The sequence below is a fragment of the Lissotriton vulgaris genome, chromosome 1_1, assembly GCF_964263255.1.
Source record: "Lissotriton vulgaris chromosome 1_1, aLisVul1.2, whole genome shotgun sequence".
Lineage (NCBI taxonomy): Eukaryota > Metazoa > Chordata > Amphibia > Caudata > Salamandridae > Lissotriton > Lissotriton vulgaris.
The window spans coordinates 2,049,183,394-2,049,205,205 of record NC_141685.1 but is presented as its reverse complement, the minus strand read 5'-3'; the positions used below and the strand labels follow the sequence as shown (position 1 = coordinate 2,049,205,205).

The 21,812-nt window shown below is 42.7% G+C and overlaps 1 protein-coding gene across 3 annotated transcripts in view; it reads right to left on the bottom strand.

Moving 5' to 3' along the window:
• GYS2 (glycogen synthase 2) overlaps positions 1–21,812 on the bottom strand; it is a 610,704-nt gene that overhangs the window by 481,267 nt on the left and 107,625 nt on the right. For all 3 annotated transcript variants that reach the window (XM_086920470.1, XM_086920476.1, XM_086920482.1), the window contains exon 3: positions 9,925–10,116. In XM_086920470.1, coding sequence (XP_086776596.1) covers positions 9,925–10,116 — 192 coding nt within the window. The remainder of the gene's footprint in view (positions 1–9,924; positions 10,117–21,812) is intronic.

Sequence of the window (21,812 nt, the reverse complement as noted above, 5' to 3'; positions counted from 1 at the left end):
GTTGCCCGTTGTCCCCATACCTGTTTGCCCTGGCCATGGAGCCCCTCGCGGCGCGGGTGCGGCTAGATGCCCAGCTGCGTGGCTTTGTCTGGAACGATACTCTTACTGATAGAATTGCACTCTACGCGGACGATGTCCTCCTGTTCCTTACGGATCTGCGGCGCTCTGGCCCTCGGATCCTGGAGATCATGCGGGGGTTTGGTGAAGTCTCCGGGCTTACCCTTAACCTATCTAAGTCGACCCTGTGGGTTTTGCGTGGCGGAGTGGTTGCCGACGATTGGGCTGCTGATCTACGGGTGGCGACGGACGGCCTGAAATACTTAGGTGTTTTCCTCTCGACTTCGCGGGCCGTGGCCTGGACGCGTAGTGTCCTACCGGTGTGGGAACGGGTTCAGACGGATGTTAAAACGTGGTCCAGGATGCCGCTCACGATCTTTGGCAGGTCGGCCATCTTTAAGATGGTGGCGTTGCCGAGACTGCTGTACCAACTCCAACATTTCCCACACCCTATCGGCATGGAGTGGTTTCGCCAAGTGAACTCTGTGCTGGGCCGCTTCCTGTGGGAGGGCGGAACAGCCAGGGTGGCCCTAAAGACATGTTTTCTATCCACCTACTGTGGTGGCTTGGCCACGTCCGATCTCCTCTCCTACTACCAAGCATCGCACCTACTTGTTCTTAACGATTGGTGGTACGGGGATAGGAGCGATCCGGCATATGCCCTGGAAAGGCATCTTATGGGTGACCATACGCTCCACACCGTCCTATACTCGGCGCGTATACGCCGTGGATTGCCATCGGTGACGAGGGTGGTCTTTGCAGTGTGGCGACAGTCCTTGCGCCGCATGGGATGGTGGGGCAAGTTGACGGCGGAAACGCCGCTGTGGCACAACGGTCTGCTCCCAGAGCTGGCGACTCTGGCTGGGTTCGAGGGTTGGGAGACTATTGGGATTACTCAACTAGGTCACGTCGTGTCCGGCGCAGCCCTCAAGTCCTTTGCAGACCTCCGAGAGGAATTCCACATGCCTCAGACCCAGTTTTTCCGTTACTTGCAGCTGCGACATGCCCTCGCCCCGAGCATCGCCGGCCTTGACTCCCTTCCGGAGTTTAGCCCAATTGAGGCGAAAGTCTTCATGGGCGACCTGGGAGACAAGAAGGTTTCCAGGATCTACCAGACTCTGGTTATTCACTGCTCGTCTACTCTCAGCTCCCTCCGGGAAGCCTGGGAGGTGGACGTGGGCACCCTGGACGAGGACGACTGGAGAGAGGCCCTGGAGTCCCCTCGTGGCACCGCTATCGCGGTTCGGCTCCGTCTCGTGCAATTCAAGTATCTGCATCGTGCCTATTACACGCGTGAACGACTGTGGAGGGCTGGTTTGATTGAGTCATCGGAGTGCCTGCGATGTGGGGAAGTGCCTGGCACCCTGTTGCACACAGTATGGTCCTGTGGTCGCCTGGCTGGCTTCTGGAGGGGTGTATGGAATTGCCTGGCTGAGGTCCTGGGCTGGGATCTTCCCCGTACCCACCGGCTGGGCCTGCTGCACGTCATGGAGGGGGTTGGGGGCAACATCTATAAACGTCATCTTTTGCTTCTGGGCCTGGTGGTGGCTAAGCGTGACTTGGCTCGAGCCTGGAAATCTGTGAGGGCCCCCCCCCTGTCGGCATGGAAGGCGGGACTGGACTATTTTATGGGTCTTGAGAAACCGATTTTTGAGGCGCGGGGCTGCCCACGCAAGCACTTCAAGATCTGGAAGCGGTGGGCTGACTACCGTGGCCTATCCTTGGAACCCCCGGCGGAACCGGAGGAGGACATTTGATCGCAGCGCTGTCTCTGGCCTCAAAGCACATTCCAGGTTGCTTCATGCCTGCTTTTCTTATGTGAACCATCTTTGTATTGCCTCTGTACATGTGTGGAAGGGGGGGGGGGGATAGTGGGTACGGGTGGGGGTGTAGTTGGGGTTGGGATGGGTAGTTGGGATTTTTAAGCTGAGCTTCATCGATACTTGCTTAGTATTTCTTATGTATGTGATCAGTACAATGATCTTGATGTGGTGACCTTGGTGTGGGAAGGTACCTCATGCTTGTCATTCTTTTGCTCAATAAACTTGGTTGTGAAAAAAAAACTTGTGAGCTTGGTTGTTTTTTCTGTTTTTATCCTTGCTTCTCCTCCTTTTCCTTTTCTATACCTCCCTCCGCTTTAAAGAAAATGAATTATGACCCTGTTAACCAAATAGCTTACCATGCTTTAGCAATAGGCTTTAATTTGAGAAGTAACTTCAATAGCGGTACATCATGTCATACTATTTAATCCAAAGGCAATGTATCCTATAACAAACTGTATTATGTATATGCACCTTATATTGTACTATGCATACTTAAAAAAAAAGAATGTTCACTTATTTTTAGATTCCCTATCAGAGATGGTATTTTCCTGACACGCCTGTGTTGAAACGCGTAGAAGAAACCGTCTTGTCTCCCCACATTAATTGGGTTATCATCAATGATACTGATTAAACTGTACTCAACTATTGATTTAAAGAATCTTTTAACTCCATGTATTTTTTTAAGTAAACACATGACAAAGTACTTTTTACCATTTTATATTGAATTTATTAAATTGAATATCTTTGTTACTTTAAGTGCACAGTTTGTTTCTTTTGCTTACATTGCCTTTCTTATATTTTGCCTGGGCTTGTTATTTTGCATGAAGTATCAGTCGTCTTCAGCCAGGATAGCTTGACTCCAGTGGTGTGGAGAGCATGGGACTCACGTCTGAGCATACCCATCCCACTCGGGGTGACAAATGCAAAAACAACAGTTGATGGACAGATTGGTTCAGATGCTCGGTCCATCACCACTCCCTTTTGTACCTCTTTGTTCGCCATAAGTTGGCAGGGTATGCTCAGACGTGAGTCCCTTGCTCACTTTGCCACTGGATTCAAGCAAGCCTGGCTGAAGACGGCTGTAATGCCAGAAACCGGTCCTAGGAAGCTTGTTTCCGGTCCAGGGAAGGCATGGCTTGGCAGTTCGGGCTGGACTGTTCCCATGAGGCACAGGGTCAGACTGATTTGCATATGGCCATGTCCGAACTGGGGTCGCAGAGTGGGCTAAAGAACGGTGATGGATGAAACCCAGATCTGTTGACTGGGTGTGAGTGTTTGAATGGTTCAGATGCTCCGTCCATCACCACCCCCTTTTGTACCGCTTTGTTTGCCATAAGTTGGCAGGGTATGCTCAGACGTGAGTCCCTTGCTCACTTTGCCACTGGATTCAAGCAAGCCTGGCTGAAGACAGCTGTAATGCCAGAAACCAGTCCTAGGAAGCTTGTTTCCGGTCCAGGGAAGGCATGGCTTGGGCAGTTCGGGCTGGACTGTTCCCATGAGGCACAGGGTCAGACTGATTTGCATATGGCCATGTCTGAACTGGGGTGGCAGAGTGGGCTAAAGAACGGTGATGGATTGAACCCAGATCTGTTGACTGGGTGTGAGTTTTTGATTGGTTCAGATGCTCCGTCCATCACCACCCCCTCTTGTACCGCTTAGACATGGATGAGGCGGAAAATCTATCCCTGAGGTGAAGCAATCTTGGCGGCTACAAAATCATGTTTTGTCTTGCTCTCAACTTTTGGCTCCAAAACTGAAGTCTTCAGTGGAAATACAATGATGACATATATGACTTCAAGGGGCCACTTACCATGTTTAGTTTCCTGCCTTGACTTGCTGGGACACATGGAGATTCTAAATATTTTTTCTAAGTTGTACGGTAATAACTTAAACCAGTGTGGCTTGCTTGGCTTATCTGAATTCTGATCCATTGCAGTCAAGCTAAAATCAAATCCAGGACACAGGCAGCCATGATTTGTAACTGCCAATGGCATTTGTTTTGCATGAACTAAAAAAACAAAAAATCATATCTCTGGTTCCCTGTATCTGGTTTTGTTTTGAGTCTTTTTGCCTATTAGGTTTTTCTCAATTTCTCTAAGTTGGTTTAGGAGTGTTATTGTTTTTGCTGAGTTGTGTTGTGTTTTGTTATTGGCTTATTGATTTTATTTAAATTTTCAGCAGATTTCTATACCCAAAGTATCAGTGTGCTTTACAGGTTAACAGTAAAAGTGACAGAAGGTTTTACATGGAACTAATTAATGTTGAAGTGATAAGTGAAAGACATTAGCACTGAAGGTTCTGGATAGAAGAGTAAGGACAGGGAAAAAATAGTTGGGCGGTATTAGCAGTAGAAAGGGGATACAAGTAGTCGGCGGATGGGGGAGGAGGGGTTAGGAAGGGTAAGGTGATTTCATATCCAACAGTTCTCATAGAGAGGTGAGGCTCAGATTAGTCCTGCAAAGAGCGAGGGTTACTGGGTCAAGTATATTTTGAACATTTGAGCCTTTAGAAGACATGGAAACGGGAAGGAGGGTTTGTGAAATTCTAATATGCAAAGACAGGGATTTCCTGAAGGTAGAGGCCGCTCCCCAGATGGAATGCTTTAGAGCACGGGAGGTTCAGAATAGAGGTGTTTCCAGGAGAATGTTTGTTCTACTTCTCACAGTCCTCAAACTGCCTGATGTCTTGAGACGGTTGTCAAGGAGGAAGGGGCTTTTGTATGGATTACAATGAAAGTTAAGCATCCGAGCTGGAATCTGATTCTGGTTCCTGCGGGGAGCCAGTGCAAATCTGCGTGTCCAGAAGAGATGTTGTTGAGTTTCTTGGTCAAAGAGAGTACTGTAGCTGCTGCGTGTAAGATGACTTTTAAAGGAGCAAAGGGCAGATTGTGATGCACCGGCTAGAACCACATTGCCAAAGTCCAATCTAGATCATTTTAGAGCATGGGGGGCCACTTTTAGCTGGACTGGATATAGGACTAGTTTTAGGTTTGTTAACATTTCAAGTTGGAAATTCATGCTTTTAGCCATTTTATTAATCTGACTTCACCATTAACCCCTTTCGTGCTGCCATCGGCCCCGCCCTCCTGGTGGCCGACCACACTGGAAACAGCACCGACACCCACCGACCATGCACGCAACCTAGGATTCATCCTCGACTCTTCCCTCTCCATGTCTAAGCAGGTCAACACCGTCTCCTCCTCCTGCTACAACACCCTCCGCACGCTCCGCAGGCTCTAAAAGTGGATCCCGACCGAAACAAGAAGAACGGTGACACAGGCCCTTGTCAGCAGCAGACTGGACTATGGCAACCCACTCTATGCAGGAATCCCAGCCAAACACCTACGACGACTACAACGCATCCAAAACGCCTCCGCCCGACTGATCGTCAACGTCCCCCACCGCAGCCACATCACCCCCCACCTGAGAGACCTACACTGGATCCCCGTTGACAAGAGGATCACCTTCAAGCTCCTCACCCATGCACACAAAGCACTCCACAACGCCGGACCAGCCTACCCGAACAGCAGACTCAGCTTCTACAACCCCACCCGCCAGCTCCGCTCCGCCAGCCTCGCCCCCGCTGCTGTCCCCGGCATCCAACGAACGACCTCCGGCAGCAGATCCTTCTCCTACCTCGCTGCCAAGACCTGGAACACCCTCCCTACCCACCTACGGCAGACCCAAGACCTACTCGCCTTCAGAAGACTCTTCAAGACCTGGCTCTTCGAGCAGCAGTGGCACCCCCCTCCCCTCAGTGCCTTGAGACCCTCACGAGTAAGTAGCATGCTTTACAAGTATTCTGATTGATTGATTGATTGGTTTTGTGGAAGTGCTGCACTGCCGCGAAATTGTGGCTGTGGAAAAGGGGTTAAAGAGAGCTTTTAATTACAACTCTTTAGACACAAAATGTGATCAGTCTACCTGCTCCCAAATGAAAGTAATCCCATTATTAAATACAATAAGGGATCCCAATGTTATCCTGTGGGAGCGGTAGGACTTGCAGCAGTTTGAAGTTGGCATACTGCAACAAATAGTCTTTGTAGTGCACATATCATGCCTTGCCCTGTCTTGGCCCCAGACACACTACAGGGGGGTGGGAACAGCACTGTGAGAGACCAGGCACAGCCTGATAGGAGGGATGAAGGTAACATTTTTGGGGAAGCTGACAGGTCTAGCAAGGTGGTTACTTGAGGAGACTAGAAAATTGCTTACTACTGGTTAAAACTATCAATCAATGCTCTGGGTAACTGCCAGTTATATAGAAATTGATATATTTTTGCACTGTTTAAAGGCCAATGGTCTAAATAAATATTACTTTGACTGACTGACTGACAACTACCGGTTGCTTGCACAATGTTTTGATTACATATTTTCCATAGAACTGTGGTGTAACCTAACCCATTTTTTTAATAATTTGATAGGGACACACACTCTTAAATTAATAACCCTATGTCTGAAAGGTCACACTAGCAAGTGATTGGGAGCACAGGTCCCATTAAGCTTCCTTCTCAGCACTTCCTATTGTTTTCTGTGAAAATATCACAGAAAGTCTTGCAGTAAGGGGGCTTTCAAAGTACCAGAATTCCAGGGCTAGTATGTGGAGTTACTATCTTGGGGTGATAGGTGTTTTTTGACCGACTGCGAAACAAGTAACCAGTAGGTGGTCCATTCAAGAGGCAGAATATTTACTATTTTTACTAGACTCCGAGGGGGCAAACATCTAATTTATTGCATGCCAGCCTGTGTGTAGATCTACTACTGGATCTTCAGCCCACAGATGAAATTTGCCCAGTATAGTAATGTGAGGGCCTCTGCAAGAAAATTCTTCTATAAGCTAAATTAGTTTATCCAAGAAAACCCTGAGAGCAGAAGGTACACAGATTATCAATAAATACTAGGTGAAAGGATAAAAAGACAAACAACAATTAACACCTTATCAAGGGAGTTGGGTTCAATGTGAGGGCCCCCTCACCTTTCCTAATTTCTCCATTGCAAGACAAACATGATTAACAAACATAGTATCTGATTTTGGAGCCTGGCAGCAGTACTCATTTTGGTACGGTTATTCCTTGAAATCCGATTCTGGGAGGAAACAACAAAAAGGTGTTGGATTAGTTCTTGCTAGTGTCCTAGTGTAAGGCATAGTAGATTGTTTTCACGGCTGCTGTATCATATCTAGACTATCCTGTTTTAGGTTTAAACCTATACTAACTGATAAGACCCACCAAAAGGAAAACTGCCCTCACCAGTGTAAACATATAAACACTGAAAGAACACTTTCACAACCACAAGTTAAATGCCATTCAAAGAAAGGAAAAGGTGAGTGAAAGAGTAATTTTTATTTCTTCCTGAAGGGGTCAACACAATGTAACTTTGTTATTTAAGGCAGCAAAAAGAAAGATTGGGTTACCATTGTTCTGCGTTAGGTTTGTTGTTTAGGGATGAAACTAAAATATTGTTTCTTCTTCATTTTGCTTTTTTCAGTTTGTGGTCTTTGGTCTAAAGATGCAGGTTTAAAATCATGTTTTAGGTCTTATTTGATTATTTTATAAACTATAGAGAATTGGGAAATATCAAAATCATATTTGATATTTTAGCTACATCCAATGTTTTCACTGATAGGTAAAATGGGTGGTTTCATAAGAATGTTTCCCAATATGGGCCATTACATTCAGCCACAGACAGAGAATGGGGGAAACCCTTTGATATATCAGCCCCCTTTCCTAGCGAGTCAGTATTGATAGTAGGTGAATTGCCAAATACTCCAGGCTTTAAACATTGAATTCAAGGTGTAGTGACAGGAATATTTGAAAAGAGCGCTGCTACCAAGCATCTGGGATAGTGGTGAAAACACGACACCAGATGTTTGGAAAACATGGAAAAGTGTCTCTCGGAATGCTGCTGCAAAAAGGTCTTACCAAGTTCAACAAAGATTAGAGTAATATTGTTTGTATTTACAGTAATTCCGCTACGTATATGAACAAATTATGTGATAACCCGGCAAAGTCGAAACCTGAGCTGAAGTGCTTCCCTGTAAGAGATCCTTGCTAGATGGAATGCTGAAAGCATCTCTACAATCTTCAGAGTTATTGAAGAATGCTATTGAATTTGGAGTCTATTCTGGTGCACTGTTTCATTATGCACGGGAACTAAAATTAAATATTACTCATTTTGTGCTTTGTGTGTATCAAAGAAAGAGTCATCCCAACTGTGTCATTTAAACAGTGGTTCTCAGCCGTAGAGGCTAGGAATGCTATATTATCCATGTGGCAATCGTTTACAGATGTTTGCTTAGTGATGATGTCAAAGTCAGTAAATGTGAGGATCTTCGGTCGCATATTGATGTGAAAAAAGTACACTCTACTATATTCTTAGATTTTTACAGGAAAACATAACTGCTTATGTGACATAATCATAATCAAAAAACTAGAGTCTGAAAACACCCTTATCTACCAAGTGCTCAGTGTAATTGGTGCAGAAGTGAAACATCTTTTTGAGAGTAGGCTGGGCAACACTTTTAGTGACTTTGGCACTGCAACATGTTCCATGTTAGAATTCTTGCCACATCTGAATTCAATGAAGCCTCACTAAGTTTCTCTGCACAAGTTCTAGATCCCTTTCGTAAAGGGGAATATTCTCTAGGCTTTAAAAAGTACTGCTTCATTTTCGACCGCTTCAATAACTGAGGGCATATGCACCCAGTCCAACGCATATGTTGCACAACCTGTCCCAGAGAATCGCAATTTTCAGGTGCACCAGTATTGGCATGGAAAGCTAATTCAGAGGACAGAACTAGCAAATTGTGTATAGGCTGTTTTGGCTTGCCCGTCTCAAATGCAATATTGGGAGAGCCTTTTTACAGATAAACATTTACATGGGAAAGAACGAGCGGGGGCGCATGTCCAAAGACTCTCTAAAGAAGTATTGTATGGTATACTACAATAAATTTGATCTGTAAAAATGTATTTGGATCTCATATACCCTGTACGCACACTGTCTATATACATGCACAGTGCAAAAAGCAAGCAATGATAAAAGCAAAACGTTCCATAAACACCAGAAAAACACAATTTCTGTTGTTTTTAATGGCATGAAAATGGGTATCCACTGATAACCACTGTTTTTATAAGGTATTGAAATCACTTGAAAACACAGGAAAAGCCCCACCATTTGCCAAAAATAGAAAATGAAAATGGAAACCCTAATCATGTCTAATTGGTCACGATTCCCCACTGGTTCACGTGGTCCAACCGCAAACGGGTTTGCCTTTGCTGACGTTTGATGCTTGGCGGACGTGGTTTCGTAAAAAGTTTTCTCCCCACAGCTCATAACTAAATTTTGTTTTTTAGAGTTTTATATAGCACAAACTATTCCCAAGATATCGGGTATCAGAGCACTTTCAATGAGCACCAGTTTCATTACATGAGAATACATTCATTTTTTTTTTTTAGGCTCAGGGAGATTAAGTGATTTGCTGAGAATCATAGGATGTTGAGCGTCATTGCCGAGACTCGAACCCGGTTCCCCAGCTTCGTGTTTGACAGCTCTAGCCCTAAGGCTATATCCTCTCCTCTTAGTCAATCAATATGAAGTCAAAGAAAGAGAAAATGGCCAACACTGCAGAGTAACAAGCATGGCTTCATGCGAGCAGTAAGGCTGCTAGAATCTGTACTCACCAATTTCAAAGACAGACATGAAGACACAGGACAGTTGTCCCTGTTATACATCACCAGTTTTTTGTGCGAAATGTGTACTCAAAGCATGTTGCACTAAATGACAGATTCACTTAATTGTACCTATTTTTTCCAAAAGTTTGCATAATTACAGAAAAGAACGTGAGACACTTTTCGCACAGCCCTAATAATTAGGGCCATAGTCCACTAGCACTTAATAGTAGTTAATATCCACATTTGAAGTATTTTGATTGGTTAACTTAAGACAGCATCCCATGGGTTTCAGTGGGGATGAGGAAGAATAAACACAAACATTGATATATTTCAATAAAATAATGCTACATGCATGAACTATACTAAGGGATGTACCTCTTTTAAGAACCAGGATGTCAACGATCCAAATATAAGCGCATCGTTTGCTTCCCTGTCATGATATGGTATTCCGATCTGGCACACATCCCAGAATTCTCCTTTCCAGCGATCCAGATTCCAGGCCGCAGAAGCAATGTCAAACAACACAACATAGGGACTACCTTCTATGAGCCATCTTCCAAAATAGACCTGAGGAAATGATATTAAGAAATCTATATATGTCACAATGAAATAACATTTGACGTGGCAACCATTATTATATTTTAACATCATGAACAAGAATGACACCACAAACTATTCTATATCAACAGCTTAAATCTTAGATGAACTAAGGTTGATGGCAGATATGGACACACAAACAGCTTTATAACTGCTGGATTTAAAATCTACTTTGGATACTTTTGATAACTACGTACCATGTTTGTTTATTTGAAAAGTTTTATATAGCGCTGGCTAGACCCGAGGTATCAGAGCGCTTTACATGAGGATGAGGATTGTTTCAGAGCATAGTTACAAATTACATAGTTACAAGTTGCTCAGTTTCAGAGCATAGTTACAACATGCGCTGGAGTGTAGTTACAGACGTTGAAAACATATGTAAGGGAAAAAGCAAGTAAGGGGAGAGATTCAGGTGAGAGGGGATAGGAGATGGGGAGGTAGACAAAGAATGAAAGAGGGAAAGAGGTGGGGGAGTGTGAAAGAAACACAACTGGGAGACGAGGAACAACAGTGTCCAACGTCCGGTGTGCTGTGATCCCAGAAGAAATGATGTCAACCCCACACCTCCGCTGTCTGTGGCTCCCTTTATGTGGTGGACTCTCTCAGAGGGGTCTCTGAGACTCCAGGGCATACAAACTGGATTCCTCTCCAACAACGGGATAGAGAGTGCTTTGGCAAGGGGTGCCATTCCCACACCTCCACTGTGTGTGGCTCCCTTGATGCTGTGGACTCTCTCAGAGGGGTCTCTGAGACTCCAGGGTATAAATGCTGGTTCCCTCCTGTTAGATCTGGGGGTCTCTAGTTGGCAGAGATAGGTACCAATGTCCAAATAGGGACCCTTGCTTCTAGTCAGGGTGAGGGGGATACACTCTTTAGATAACTCCTGCTCACCCCATTGACAGTTTGGAACAAGCAGACAAGCTTATCAAAGGCAACGTGTAAAGTATTAGTACCAACACTCACAGTAACACAGTGAAAACACCACAAATGGACTCCACACCAGTTTTGAAAAATAAAGTATCTTTATCTAAACTACACAAGACCAAAATGACAAAAATCCAACATACATAGTTCAAGAATATGATTTTAAAAGAGTTCGAGGTTTGCGTTAAAATAATCCACAGTTACTTCACGTTTAGCCCAAAGTACTTTTAGATGTGACAAAAGTTCCAAGTGAAAGCTGCAGCGTTGAAAAACAAGCAATGCATCACTCCTGAGACCCTGGGGAGGTGATGCAACAGCCCCACTGGACACAGCTGGCATGTTGTGACAAATCCGGTCTGTATGAGGAGGTAAGCGATACCGTGTATGGATTCCGGTGCGCAGGTTCCGTAGGCAATATGCGACGATCTTCGGGATGGCGATGATCTCAGGTGCGGGGGCGATGCACAGCGCAGCATCGATCTTCTCCTCTCGTGGCCCCTCGATGCAATGGATCTGCGACAATACTCGCAGCGACGTGATGCGGTCCGCAAGCAAGTTGTGCGGCGATTTCACCCAGTGACGACAGGCTCTGCGTTGATCGCGCAGCGATGGTAATCTTCCCGCACCGGAGCGATGCTTTCTGCAAGCGAAGGATGCGTCAGTTCTTGCAGCGGCAACAGGTGCTGCAACGATCTCGATTTTCGCGGCAGCAGGAATTTCCTCACACTGTCGGGGATGCGTTCCGCAAGCGAGCGATGCGTGAAAATTTGCAGATTGTCTTAGTTTCTCCTTGTCCAGCTTCCCAAACAACAGGTACAACAACAGGTACAACTTCCAGAGGCACCACAACTGGGACAAGCACTCTAGGAAGGACAGAACTCTCTCAGTAGAGTTCAGTGGGAATCTGGGGGTGAAGTCCTTTTGTTCCTGGGAATTCTTAAGTGGGAGCCAGCTCTACTCAGGCCTTTGGAGATCTCTTCAGGCAAGGGGACACAGCACAGAGCAAAGTCCTTCCCCTCTCCTTGGCAGCAGTGCAACTGCAGGTCAGCCCACAAGTACACAGCGGGACAGTCCTTCCTCTTCAGTCTTCCAGCTTTCTCCTCAGCAGAGGTTCCTTCTTGATTCCAGGATGATCTAATTTTCTGTAGTCTGGGGTCCTGTACTTATAACCCAAAACTTTATTGTTCCCTTTGTGCAGGTCTGAACCAGTTTTGGGTGTTCCTTGAGCACTTTGTTGTCCTGGCTTCTCCTTTCCTTTCAGAGAGAGGGGCAAGGTCGTCAGGTGCCCAGCAGGGGGTGGGGCCAGCATTGTGGAAGGCAGGCACAGCCCTATTCAGTCCCAGGTAATATCCCTTCCCACCACTCTAGATGCAGCTGGAGCTATTCAGCCCAGGGATGGCCCACTCAGCCTCTGGGAGCCACCCAGCCCCTGTCACTCAAAAACCAGACAGTCAATTCACAAACAGGCCAAGGCACACAGAAAGGTCAGACAAGAAAACAGACACCTTCTAAAAGTGCTGCTTTCAAACACTGGATTTAAAAAACATCTTTCCTAAAGGATGTGTTATTAAATTCTGACTTCAGGGATACCAGACTTTTATGTCCTTTCTTGCTCCTATGGGAAGATATGCAGGTAACCACTGTACACAGCATTCCCCATTATAGCCTATGGGCAAAATAGCCTGACAATAGTGAAAAACGAAAATGGCTGTAATTCACTGCCAGAGCATGTCACCCACACTAGTACATGCTCTATCTTTCACATACACTGCACCATGCCCATCGGGGTACCTTGGACCTTCCATAGGGGTGTCCAATGTGTACAGAAAGGGAAGGGTTAGGCCTGGTCAGTGGGGGCACTGGCCAGGTTTACATAGCAGTCCACAGACTTCATACAGGCACTGCAGTGGCAGGCCTGAGATACCATTTTAGGGCTACTCATGTGGGTGGCACAATCAGTGGTGCAGGCCCACTAATAGCATTTGCATCACCAGCTCTGGCACACTCAGTGCACTTTACTAGGGACTTCTTGGTAATACAAATATGCCACTCATGGATAAGCGATTACAATAACAATTTACTCAGGGAGCACTTGCACTTTGACACTGATCAGCAGTGGCAAAGTACCCAAAGCATCTAAACCAGCAAAAACAAAATCCAGCACAGCGTCAAAAATACCGTAGGTAGAGGCAAAAAGTCAGGGGAAACCACGCCAAAGATGGCAGGTCTAACACCTCTCCAACAAAGGGAGAAGGAGTGCTTTGGTAAAGGGCACATGGTTACATTAGTTAGAGATGCAAAAGTCCAATACAGGAGAAACAAGTCCACAGGAGAGGAAAGAGGGAAGGGGGGAAGGGGGCTGGGAAGTTGGTCAGATCTGGCAGATCAGCAGTGGTAGTTGCATAGTCAAACACAGAAGAACAAGTCCCCAAAAAAGGAATGGAGGGAATGGGGGAAAGGAGTGGTAAGCAGATCAGTTCTAGAGCCTTGCTGGTGGGTTGTTGTGCACTCTCTGGCAATGCTTCCAGGAACCGGATAAGCAGTCACTATTGTGTTGTCTCGAAAATTGCAAAAGCTTGATCCAATCAGGGATGGTGGAATTGGGTGGGTTTCCCTTGGTAGCAGTGGAGCAATAGTGAGAGCTGCATGCGCAAGGGGATGTTAGGTCGGCGTGAGGGGTCAACGAACTATTGTAACACAAACTAGAATAAGAGCCGATATCTTAGAGTCAGGCAATGGCTGCTCGGTGTGTGAAGGGAACTGCTGCATTCATCTAGATTGAGTTAAAGAAAACGTACAGCAGGGTGACCTTACTTGCTGGCAGATCCTAGTGTGTCATCGCAGTCGGTATTGCAGCTGATTTGTTGTAAGAGTGCCTACTACTCACTTTGGCCGCCATCTTAGGGTCAGGTGACTGTTAGAAAGCGTTTGTTGCAGGGCTAAGAACACAGATCAATGCAACAAAAGAATTATCTTGCATTGTCAAAAGAAAAGCCCGGTAAAAAACCTTATAGTACCATCCTTGAGAATATTGGGATACAATCTACAGTATTAAAACAGTTTCCAGATTTTCTACCACGTTGCACATGTCAAGTTAAATCAACGTCACCTGATTGGTCACGAAGATATAGTGCATGTGGAGTGTTGAAAGACTCAGTTCTGTCATTACAACTGCATATCCTTTACCTAATCTCACTAGCCCAGATGATTGACTCTTTTGAGCTCAAATTCTACCTATATGGAGATAATACACAGATTATAGCCATCTTTGAGGATAAAGATCAAAATAAAAAAGGAAATCTGAAGAAATGCTTAGAGAAAGTTCAGATTTGGATGAATGCTAACAATTTAAAATGTATACTCTAATTACGAGTTTTTTACAAACAACGTGAAGTCTGTTTTGGAGGCCTATGTCTACCGTGCTTTTAGAAAGCATGAGCATTGTTTTAAGGATAATTCCTCTGCCAGTATAAATTCCGGGAATACTTAAAGTTGAATCTCTGCACTTCACGGCAACTTTTTTTTGACCATCATAGTTCATTCTAGTGCAACCCAATTCAAAGTGAATTCTCAAAATAAACAACAATACGAGCAATGTGCCATAAATAACCATCTATACTTCATGAAATCATGCTGAAGTTCTTCCTGGGTGATTAGCGAGTGGTCTTTATCCCTAAAGCTGTGCACTTGTGAGACCAGGTAGCCCAGTTGGTACCTGGCCCCCTCTTGGTGTTTTGATATATATGTACAGGAAGACATAGGTCACAAGTGCACACAATACAGTTTAAAACAAGAATAATAATTGGAACAGAATTCAAAATAAAGGTGTGCACAATCTACACTTTCATTCTTGAAGATTTTCTGCCTATCATTAGATTGCTGCACCCAACAAACAAAAATGTCTTTCGAATCAATAGCTAATATTATAGACAACAGAGTAAAAACCAAGGCGTATACCTCTGAGGAAGCAAATAAAATCTACAATCTAATTCAAGATACTGAAGGATTTGACGTACACAACAACTAAAACAGCTGGAATTTCTTACCAGAAGAGAATTAAACCAACGCCTCCATGCGGCAACTTTGATCCAATATCACAAAGTTAAAAGGATCCCCCGAGGCAATAAAACCCATGCTATTCAGACTACAGCATAACCAGATTTTTATGGAGAAATGGTATGCGATTTTAAATAAATGTTTGCTAGATTTAATTTTACTTCTCATTGAAGAATTATCAAAAACCATAAAGGATCTAGAGGAAGAAATCTACAATATCGAGAGAGATATGTCGCAAAGAATGGAGGAAGACGCCTGGAAATAATTCCTAGAATACATGAACATTAGATTGGACAAGTATGGGAAAGAACTGCAGGGAATAATGCTTAGGACGTTTAAGCGAGACACTATTGATTATAAGCTAAATGAGGCCTATACATGGGCAGAAGGATATGCCCAGAAGCGGTTTACACGGAGAACCCACACAGGGCCATCAGAAGAGAGTGTGGCTTCTTATAGGGACATCGATACCCGGAGAGCACCAATAAAATCAGTTTTTTTCTGACAGTGGAATAAGCGATAGAGAAAATACAGAAACTGCTTCAGGGAGCTCAGCATCGGTCTCTTTTTAAGAACAGGTAGGAGAAGTTGGGCAAACACCGGACATAACTCAAGAAAAATAAATGTAAAAAAGTTCCAGTGAGGAAAAACAAAAAGTAAAAACAGGCCTAAGGAGTCAAAACAAAGTCTTATAATCAATATTTCATCTATGAGCCTCACTACTACGCAAGAAAGGATTTTAAACAAGGGGACATCTTTTGTTCCGACTTACACTAGTACTAAACTTGAAAATAAAGTGGCGTTTTTTAAATCCATGTGTGTACTTCGATTAAATAACTTTTTTTACCAACATAGCACCATCTACAAAAGAAACAACAGAATCTATGTTCAACCCGACGAGTACATTTATGGCTCCCATATCACATAAGACACTTAACACATTTGAAATTGTAGTGAAGGAAGATCTGGATAAAATCAACTATTTGTAAGCAAGCAACACAGAGAAGCCCTCAGTCGTGCAGAACACAGTCCATTAAAGAGTCTAGCCAACAATAAATTGATTACTTTTCAAAGAGCTCACAAGGGAGGGGGACTTGTGATGATGGATTCAAGTTTCTATGAGGCAAAAGTCAATGCTCATGTAAATGACACCAACATATACGCTAAACTGCAGACTGATCCCATGGCAGAAATTAGTCAATTTTTAGAAACCATCCTCACAAAAGCAGTTGACTTATTCCGTATTGATGAAACCATTAAATGATATTTAATGACACGATTCCCCAGACAACCTAAACTATATATGCTGCCGAACGTTCACAAAAGCAAGAATGATCCCCAATGTAGACCCATAGTTTCTGGATGTAGGTCAATTTTTGAAACCCCAGGACGATTCATAGATGCACACCTGCAACCTTTTGTAAAGAATTGGGAGACATACATAGAGGACAGCAATGGTTTTCTGCAAAGCTTTCAGCTACAGAAAGAAGATGTAAGTGAAGAGTGGTATCTTTGCACCATTTACGTGGTTGCACTATATACCTCGATACCGCACGCACAAGGCATTGAAGCTACTGAATGGGCATTACTAAGACAATCAAGTTCTGACAATCGAAACTGCTTTGTGATTGAGCTATTAGAATTTTGTCTACATAACAGCTATTTTGAATTGCATAACACATTCTATTTGCAGCTCAATGGAACTTCGATGGGCTTTCCCGGAGCCCCAACTTACACCAATACATTTGTGGCAAAATTTGAATCAGATCACATCTTCAACAACGAGGCATGGGAGGAAGGTTTGATATTCTTTAGATGGTTTATTGATGACATTTTTTTAATATGGAAGAACACAGAAGAAGCTTTGATAGAAAATATAACAAACTTGAACTCCAGGGATCCCAGAATACAATTCACTTACAACACCAAGAAGAGTGGAATAGCCTTTTTAGACATATTGCTTGAAATAGAATCCAATACAATTGTCACTAAAGTGTACAAAAAAGACTCCGATCGAAACAATGCACTTCAATTTCAAAGCTTCCATTCACCATAATTTATTAGAAACCTTCCACATTCACAATTCCTCAGAATCCACAATTACAACTCAGAAAGAAAACTATTTAGCCAGAGGATATCCAGAAGCACTACTGGTAGCTCAATTAAAAAGAGCTAGAGCACGAGCAAGATATAATCTTCTATTAAAACGCACCAAGCAGACAACTGATAAAACAGTATTTGTATCGAAATACTCCAGTGTATAGACTGAAGGAAAACATATTATTCATAAGCGTTGGGAACTCCTCAAGGAAGAATCTGACTGCAATGGTATATTCAAAGATAAACCATTGTTTGCTTTTACAAGAGCCCGAAACTTGAAAGAAATCTTATCCAACCAAAAAACTAACATTACAGTGACCAAACCGGGAACAACGAAATGAGGAAATTTCATTCACTGCAACAATGCTATAGTTGGAGATACATTATTACATCCGCGAACAGGGGAACACATTAAAATCAAACAGGTTTTTGACTGTGATTCAACTCAAGTAGTCTATTCAATCAAATGTCCTTGCGGTTTATTATATGTCGGTAAAACTGATAAAAAAATGAAGACGTTCATAACAGAACATGCTTCACTGTTTATTAAATATTAAGATATAAGTGTGTTATGTCAAAAAAACTTCAAAATACAATTCTTAGTGTTTCACTAAACATGTAGTCATAATTGTGATGGTATGTAAAAAAAAAACAAGCCACGTATAAGAATAAGGGGTTAGATTTAAGCTCTACAGAGAACTTTTAGAACCACTAATATCAAGATGTACGTCATGAAAAAGCATAGACCATGTATAACAGGCATGATAGGTCTGTTGTTATTTTTAAATCATCACTATCACGATGCACTACAAGTCACCCAGGAAGAACTTCAGCATGATTTCATGAAGTATAGATGGTTATTTATGGCACATTGCTCGTATTGTCGTTTATTTTGAGAATTCACTTTGATTTGGGTTGCACTGGAATGAACTATGATAGTCATGAAAACTTGGCGTGAAGTGTGGAGAGTCAACTTTTAGTATTCTTGGGATTTATACTGGCAGAGGAATTATTGTTTAAACAATTCTCATGCATTCTAAAAATACGGTAGACATAGGCCTCCAATGCAGACTTCATGTTGTTTGTAAAAAACTCGTAATTAGAGTATACATTTAGCACCCACTCTAAGATGGCGCCAACGGTTTTTCAATAATCTCGCAAGTGAATGTGAATACGTAAATCCGGAAGTAGAGTGCAGAGAGACACTGAACACACCAGCTTCGGGACCGGCAGCAGGCGGATTTTCAAATCTCAGTCGATACAATCGCGGTAAGAAGTACTACGAGACTCTAGATTGACGAGCAGCTAACGTAGGGGTATAGAACCACTCAACGTGACATTTTCATGTTGTAGGTAGCAAAGCAGAGTTTCGAGCAGTGAAATAGATGTCAGATAACTCGGAAGATCCACTGTTTATTGGTAAGGAAAATCTGAAGCTGCTCGCTGAGTTAGTTTACACAATAGCTGAGTAATGGTATTCCATTCTTTCACACAGTTCTGAGCGGGAAGGTGATGTCTGGCTTTTAAGACTTACAAGATGGGAAGCTCTAAATTGAGATAAGTTACGGGTAGTAACGTAAATCACTTTGGTATTGTCGTATATAGAATGCTATTAGGGAACTATGACAGTCAAGGTAGGCTTATTTTTTAGGAATCTACTATCATTATATCTGAGTATTGGCACTCCTTTTTCTTCTTTTTTCACAAGTAAGTTCATTTGTTAATCGTTATGGGTCTGATTCATGAATTAGTCTTGATATCACAACCTTGTGGCGTTTTCAGTAGGACATGAGATAGGAGTCAACATAGAGTCTATGGTTTTCACTTAGCGATGTATGTGAAGTAAACCCAAAGTAAATTCAGGAATCATTCCTGGATATGCATTTAAAGTTATACATTCAGTTGTAAATTAAATAATTCAGTAAATTATACTTTTTACTATTATTGTACATTAGTACCACTGAATGCGAGAAAAATGTGTAATGTTGTGCTCCTTTAACAAGCACCTTTTCCTTTAAGTTTCTTGCTTCTCTTCTCGGGGACACTTCATGGAATAAGAATGTTGTATGGTTCTTAGAACATGAATGTTACTGTATTCTGAGTCAGTTATGATCTTGGGCTGTTGGTGGATGAGGTGAATAAATTACACTGAAGAACTGCACTTTGTTTCTATTTAATTTATTTAACAAAACACCAAATTAATATTGGCGACGATCCTACCTCGATGACGCCTCAACACACAGCCCTGCAAGAATCGATTTTCCTCCCCAGCGGCTGATTTACATGAGAAGGAAGCGTTGTCTTCCCAGCGGCAGATTAAGTGATTCAAGAAGATCTTCATCGACTCAACGGTCCGGTGAGGAGTACAGCGGGAGGATATTTAGTCATAAGGGGGAATTTTGAATTAAAAAAAAAAGGAGAAATAACGCGCCTCGCGTTAACTCTACAGTTTAAGCTTGCTCGCGCTGCTCGCGTGAAAGTGCGCGACCTTATACGCAGTGCGTTTCAGCAAAAGCCTTACTGCGTTTCAGTGACGCTTTGCGCACACGTGCGTTCCAGTGACGTAGGACGCCCCGATTCATCTGCGTCCTCTGCGTTTCACTGGCAGGATTGTTTGGGAGAAGAACGTGTACTACTTAAACGTTCTCTTCAACAAAGGAATAAAGCCTTACTTAAAGAAACAGAGAGAAACATTATTTAAACGTTCTCTTCAACAAAGGAATAAAGCCTTACATAAAGAAACAGAGAGAAGCATTATTTAAACGTTCTACATTACAATTCCAGAAAAGAACATTGATTATAGAAACCCACAATAGGAATAATAGCTCTGTTCCACTTGGTCTTTATTCCTAATAAAAAAAAAAGAGGAGAAAATAAAGCAGTACTGAGTCTAAGAAGTTATTTGTACATGACAATATATATTAAAAGACTGATATTGGATACAAATAAAATCACATATTAAAGAGGAATCTTTGAAGGAGACCCAATTTAAGGAACACAGTCTGCATTATAATTTAAAGATTAGTATATTTTTATTTTTATTTTTATTTTTAAAAAAAAAGGAGAGAGGAAAATGCAAAATGTAACCCAGCCTGCGTTTTTTTTGATAAGTCCTGGTGAACCAAACGTAAAATAGCAGAAATGGAAGAAAATCTTTGCAAATTATGCAAGAGTATGTGGCACAAATTTAAGTGCAGAAAGAAAACACTCATTATTATTGCACTGCCTAGGAGGAGAAGGTCAAGATGTACTAGAACATCTACCAGAACTAACAGCAGCGGAACAGAGGAACTTAAATGAGTATGAAATAGCCATAGAACAGTTAGATCGTCATTACCTCCCAAGGTTGAGCACAATAATGGAAAGATACCATTTTGGACTAAGAGGTCAAAAAAGGGATGAGTCTGTTGAAGACTATGTATCTGCTCTAAGAAAATTGGCTTCTTCATGTAAGTTTGGTCAAACGTTGGAGGAAAGAATAAGAGATCAATTTGTATTGAAATGTGCTCATGACAGTATTCGTAAGGAACTATGGCTGAAAGATGAACCGCCTTTGGAAGAAGTACTTGTAATTGCAAAACAAGTAGAGCACATGATGAAATGTGTGGATGAATTAAAAGGAGAAAAAGAGAAGTTGGTTGAACCAGAGAAGAAAACTGAATCAAAGGTTGAGGAAGTTGTTTGTGCTGTCAATGACATAACCTCAAGTTCTATTATCAAATTTTTATCTGATGTATTTATGAGGGAGAGTTTTCCAAATAGCATACTATCGATAATGGTCCACAATTTTGTTCTACCACGTTTGATGCTTCCCTTAGCAAATGTGGCATAGTACATAAACGTTCATCTTTATACCATCCGGAAACCAATGGTGCTGTTGAGAGGGTCAACCGTACGATAAAGGAATGTATTCAGTTAGCTAGAGCTAGCGGTTTAAATTGGAAAGAAGCTTTAAAGGAAAGAATTGATGCATATCGTTGCTCCCCTCACTTGACCACTGGAAAATCCTTATTTGAACTATTCAAGGGTAGAGTTCCAAATACAATGTGGTGTCCAGGATGGATGAATCTGAAAAAAGGGTTTGTTGACAATCGTGTTGGTGCTTGGAGAGAGAGAGAGATAGAAAAGCAAGCTTGTAGAAAGACTTACTTTGACAAGGTTAAATGTGTTAAGTTTCATGATGTAAAGGTGGGTGACCTAGTAACAATAAAGGCACCTGTAGGGAGAAGGTCTTGGTCAAAATACAATAATGTCAGACCTGTCATTAAAGTTTTTGGTAATGCAATCAAAACACAAGATGGGAGGATTTGGAACAAAAGTCGGGTGGTGGTTGTTAAGTCAAAAGACATTGCTCATACTGTCTGTGATTCTGACTCTGATCTTCTTGGTACTATTAATCCTGCTCCATCCTGTTCCAACTTTTCACCTAATTATCGTGCGAGGAGTCAGAGATTACGTAGTGCTCCTATGTATATGAAAGATTATGTGTAGAAAATGTTCATTCTTTCCTTCATTCGTTAATTCTTTTTGTTTTCTGTTAACTCATATTTTTGTGTCATAAGTTGTTGTAAAGAAGGGAGATGTGT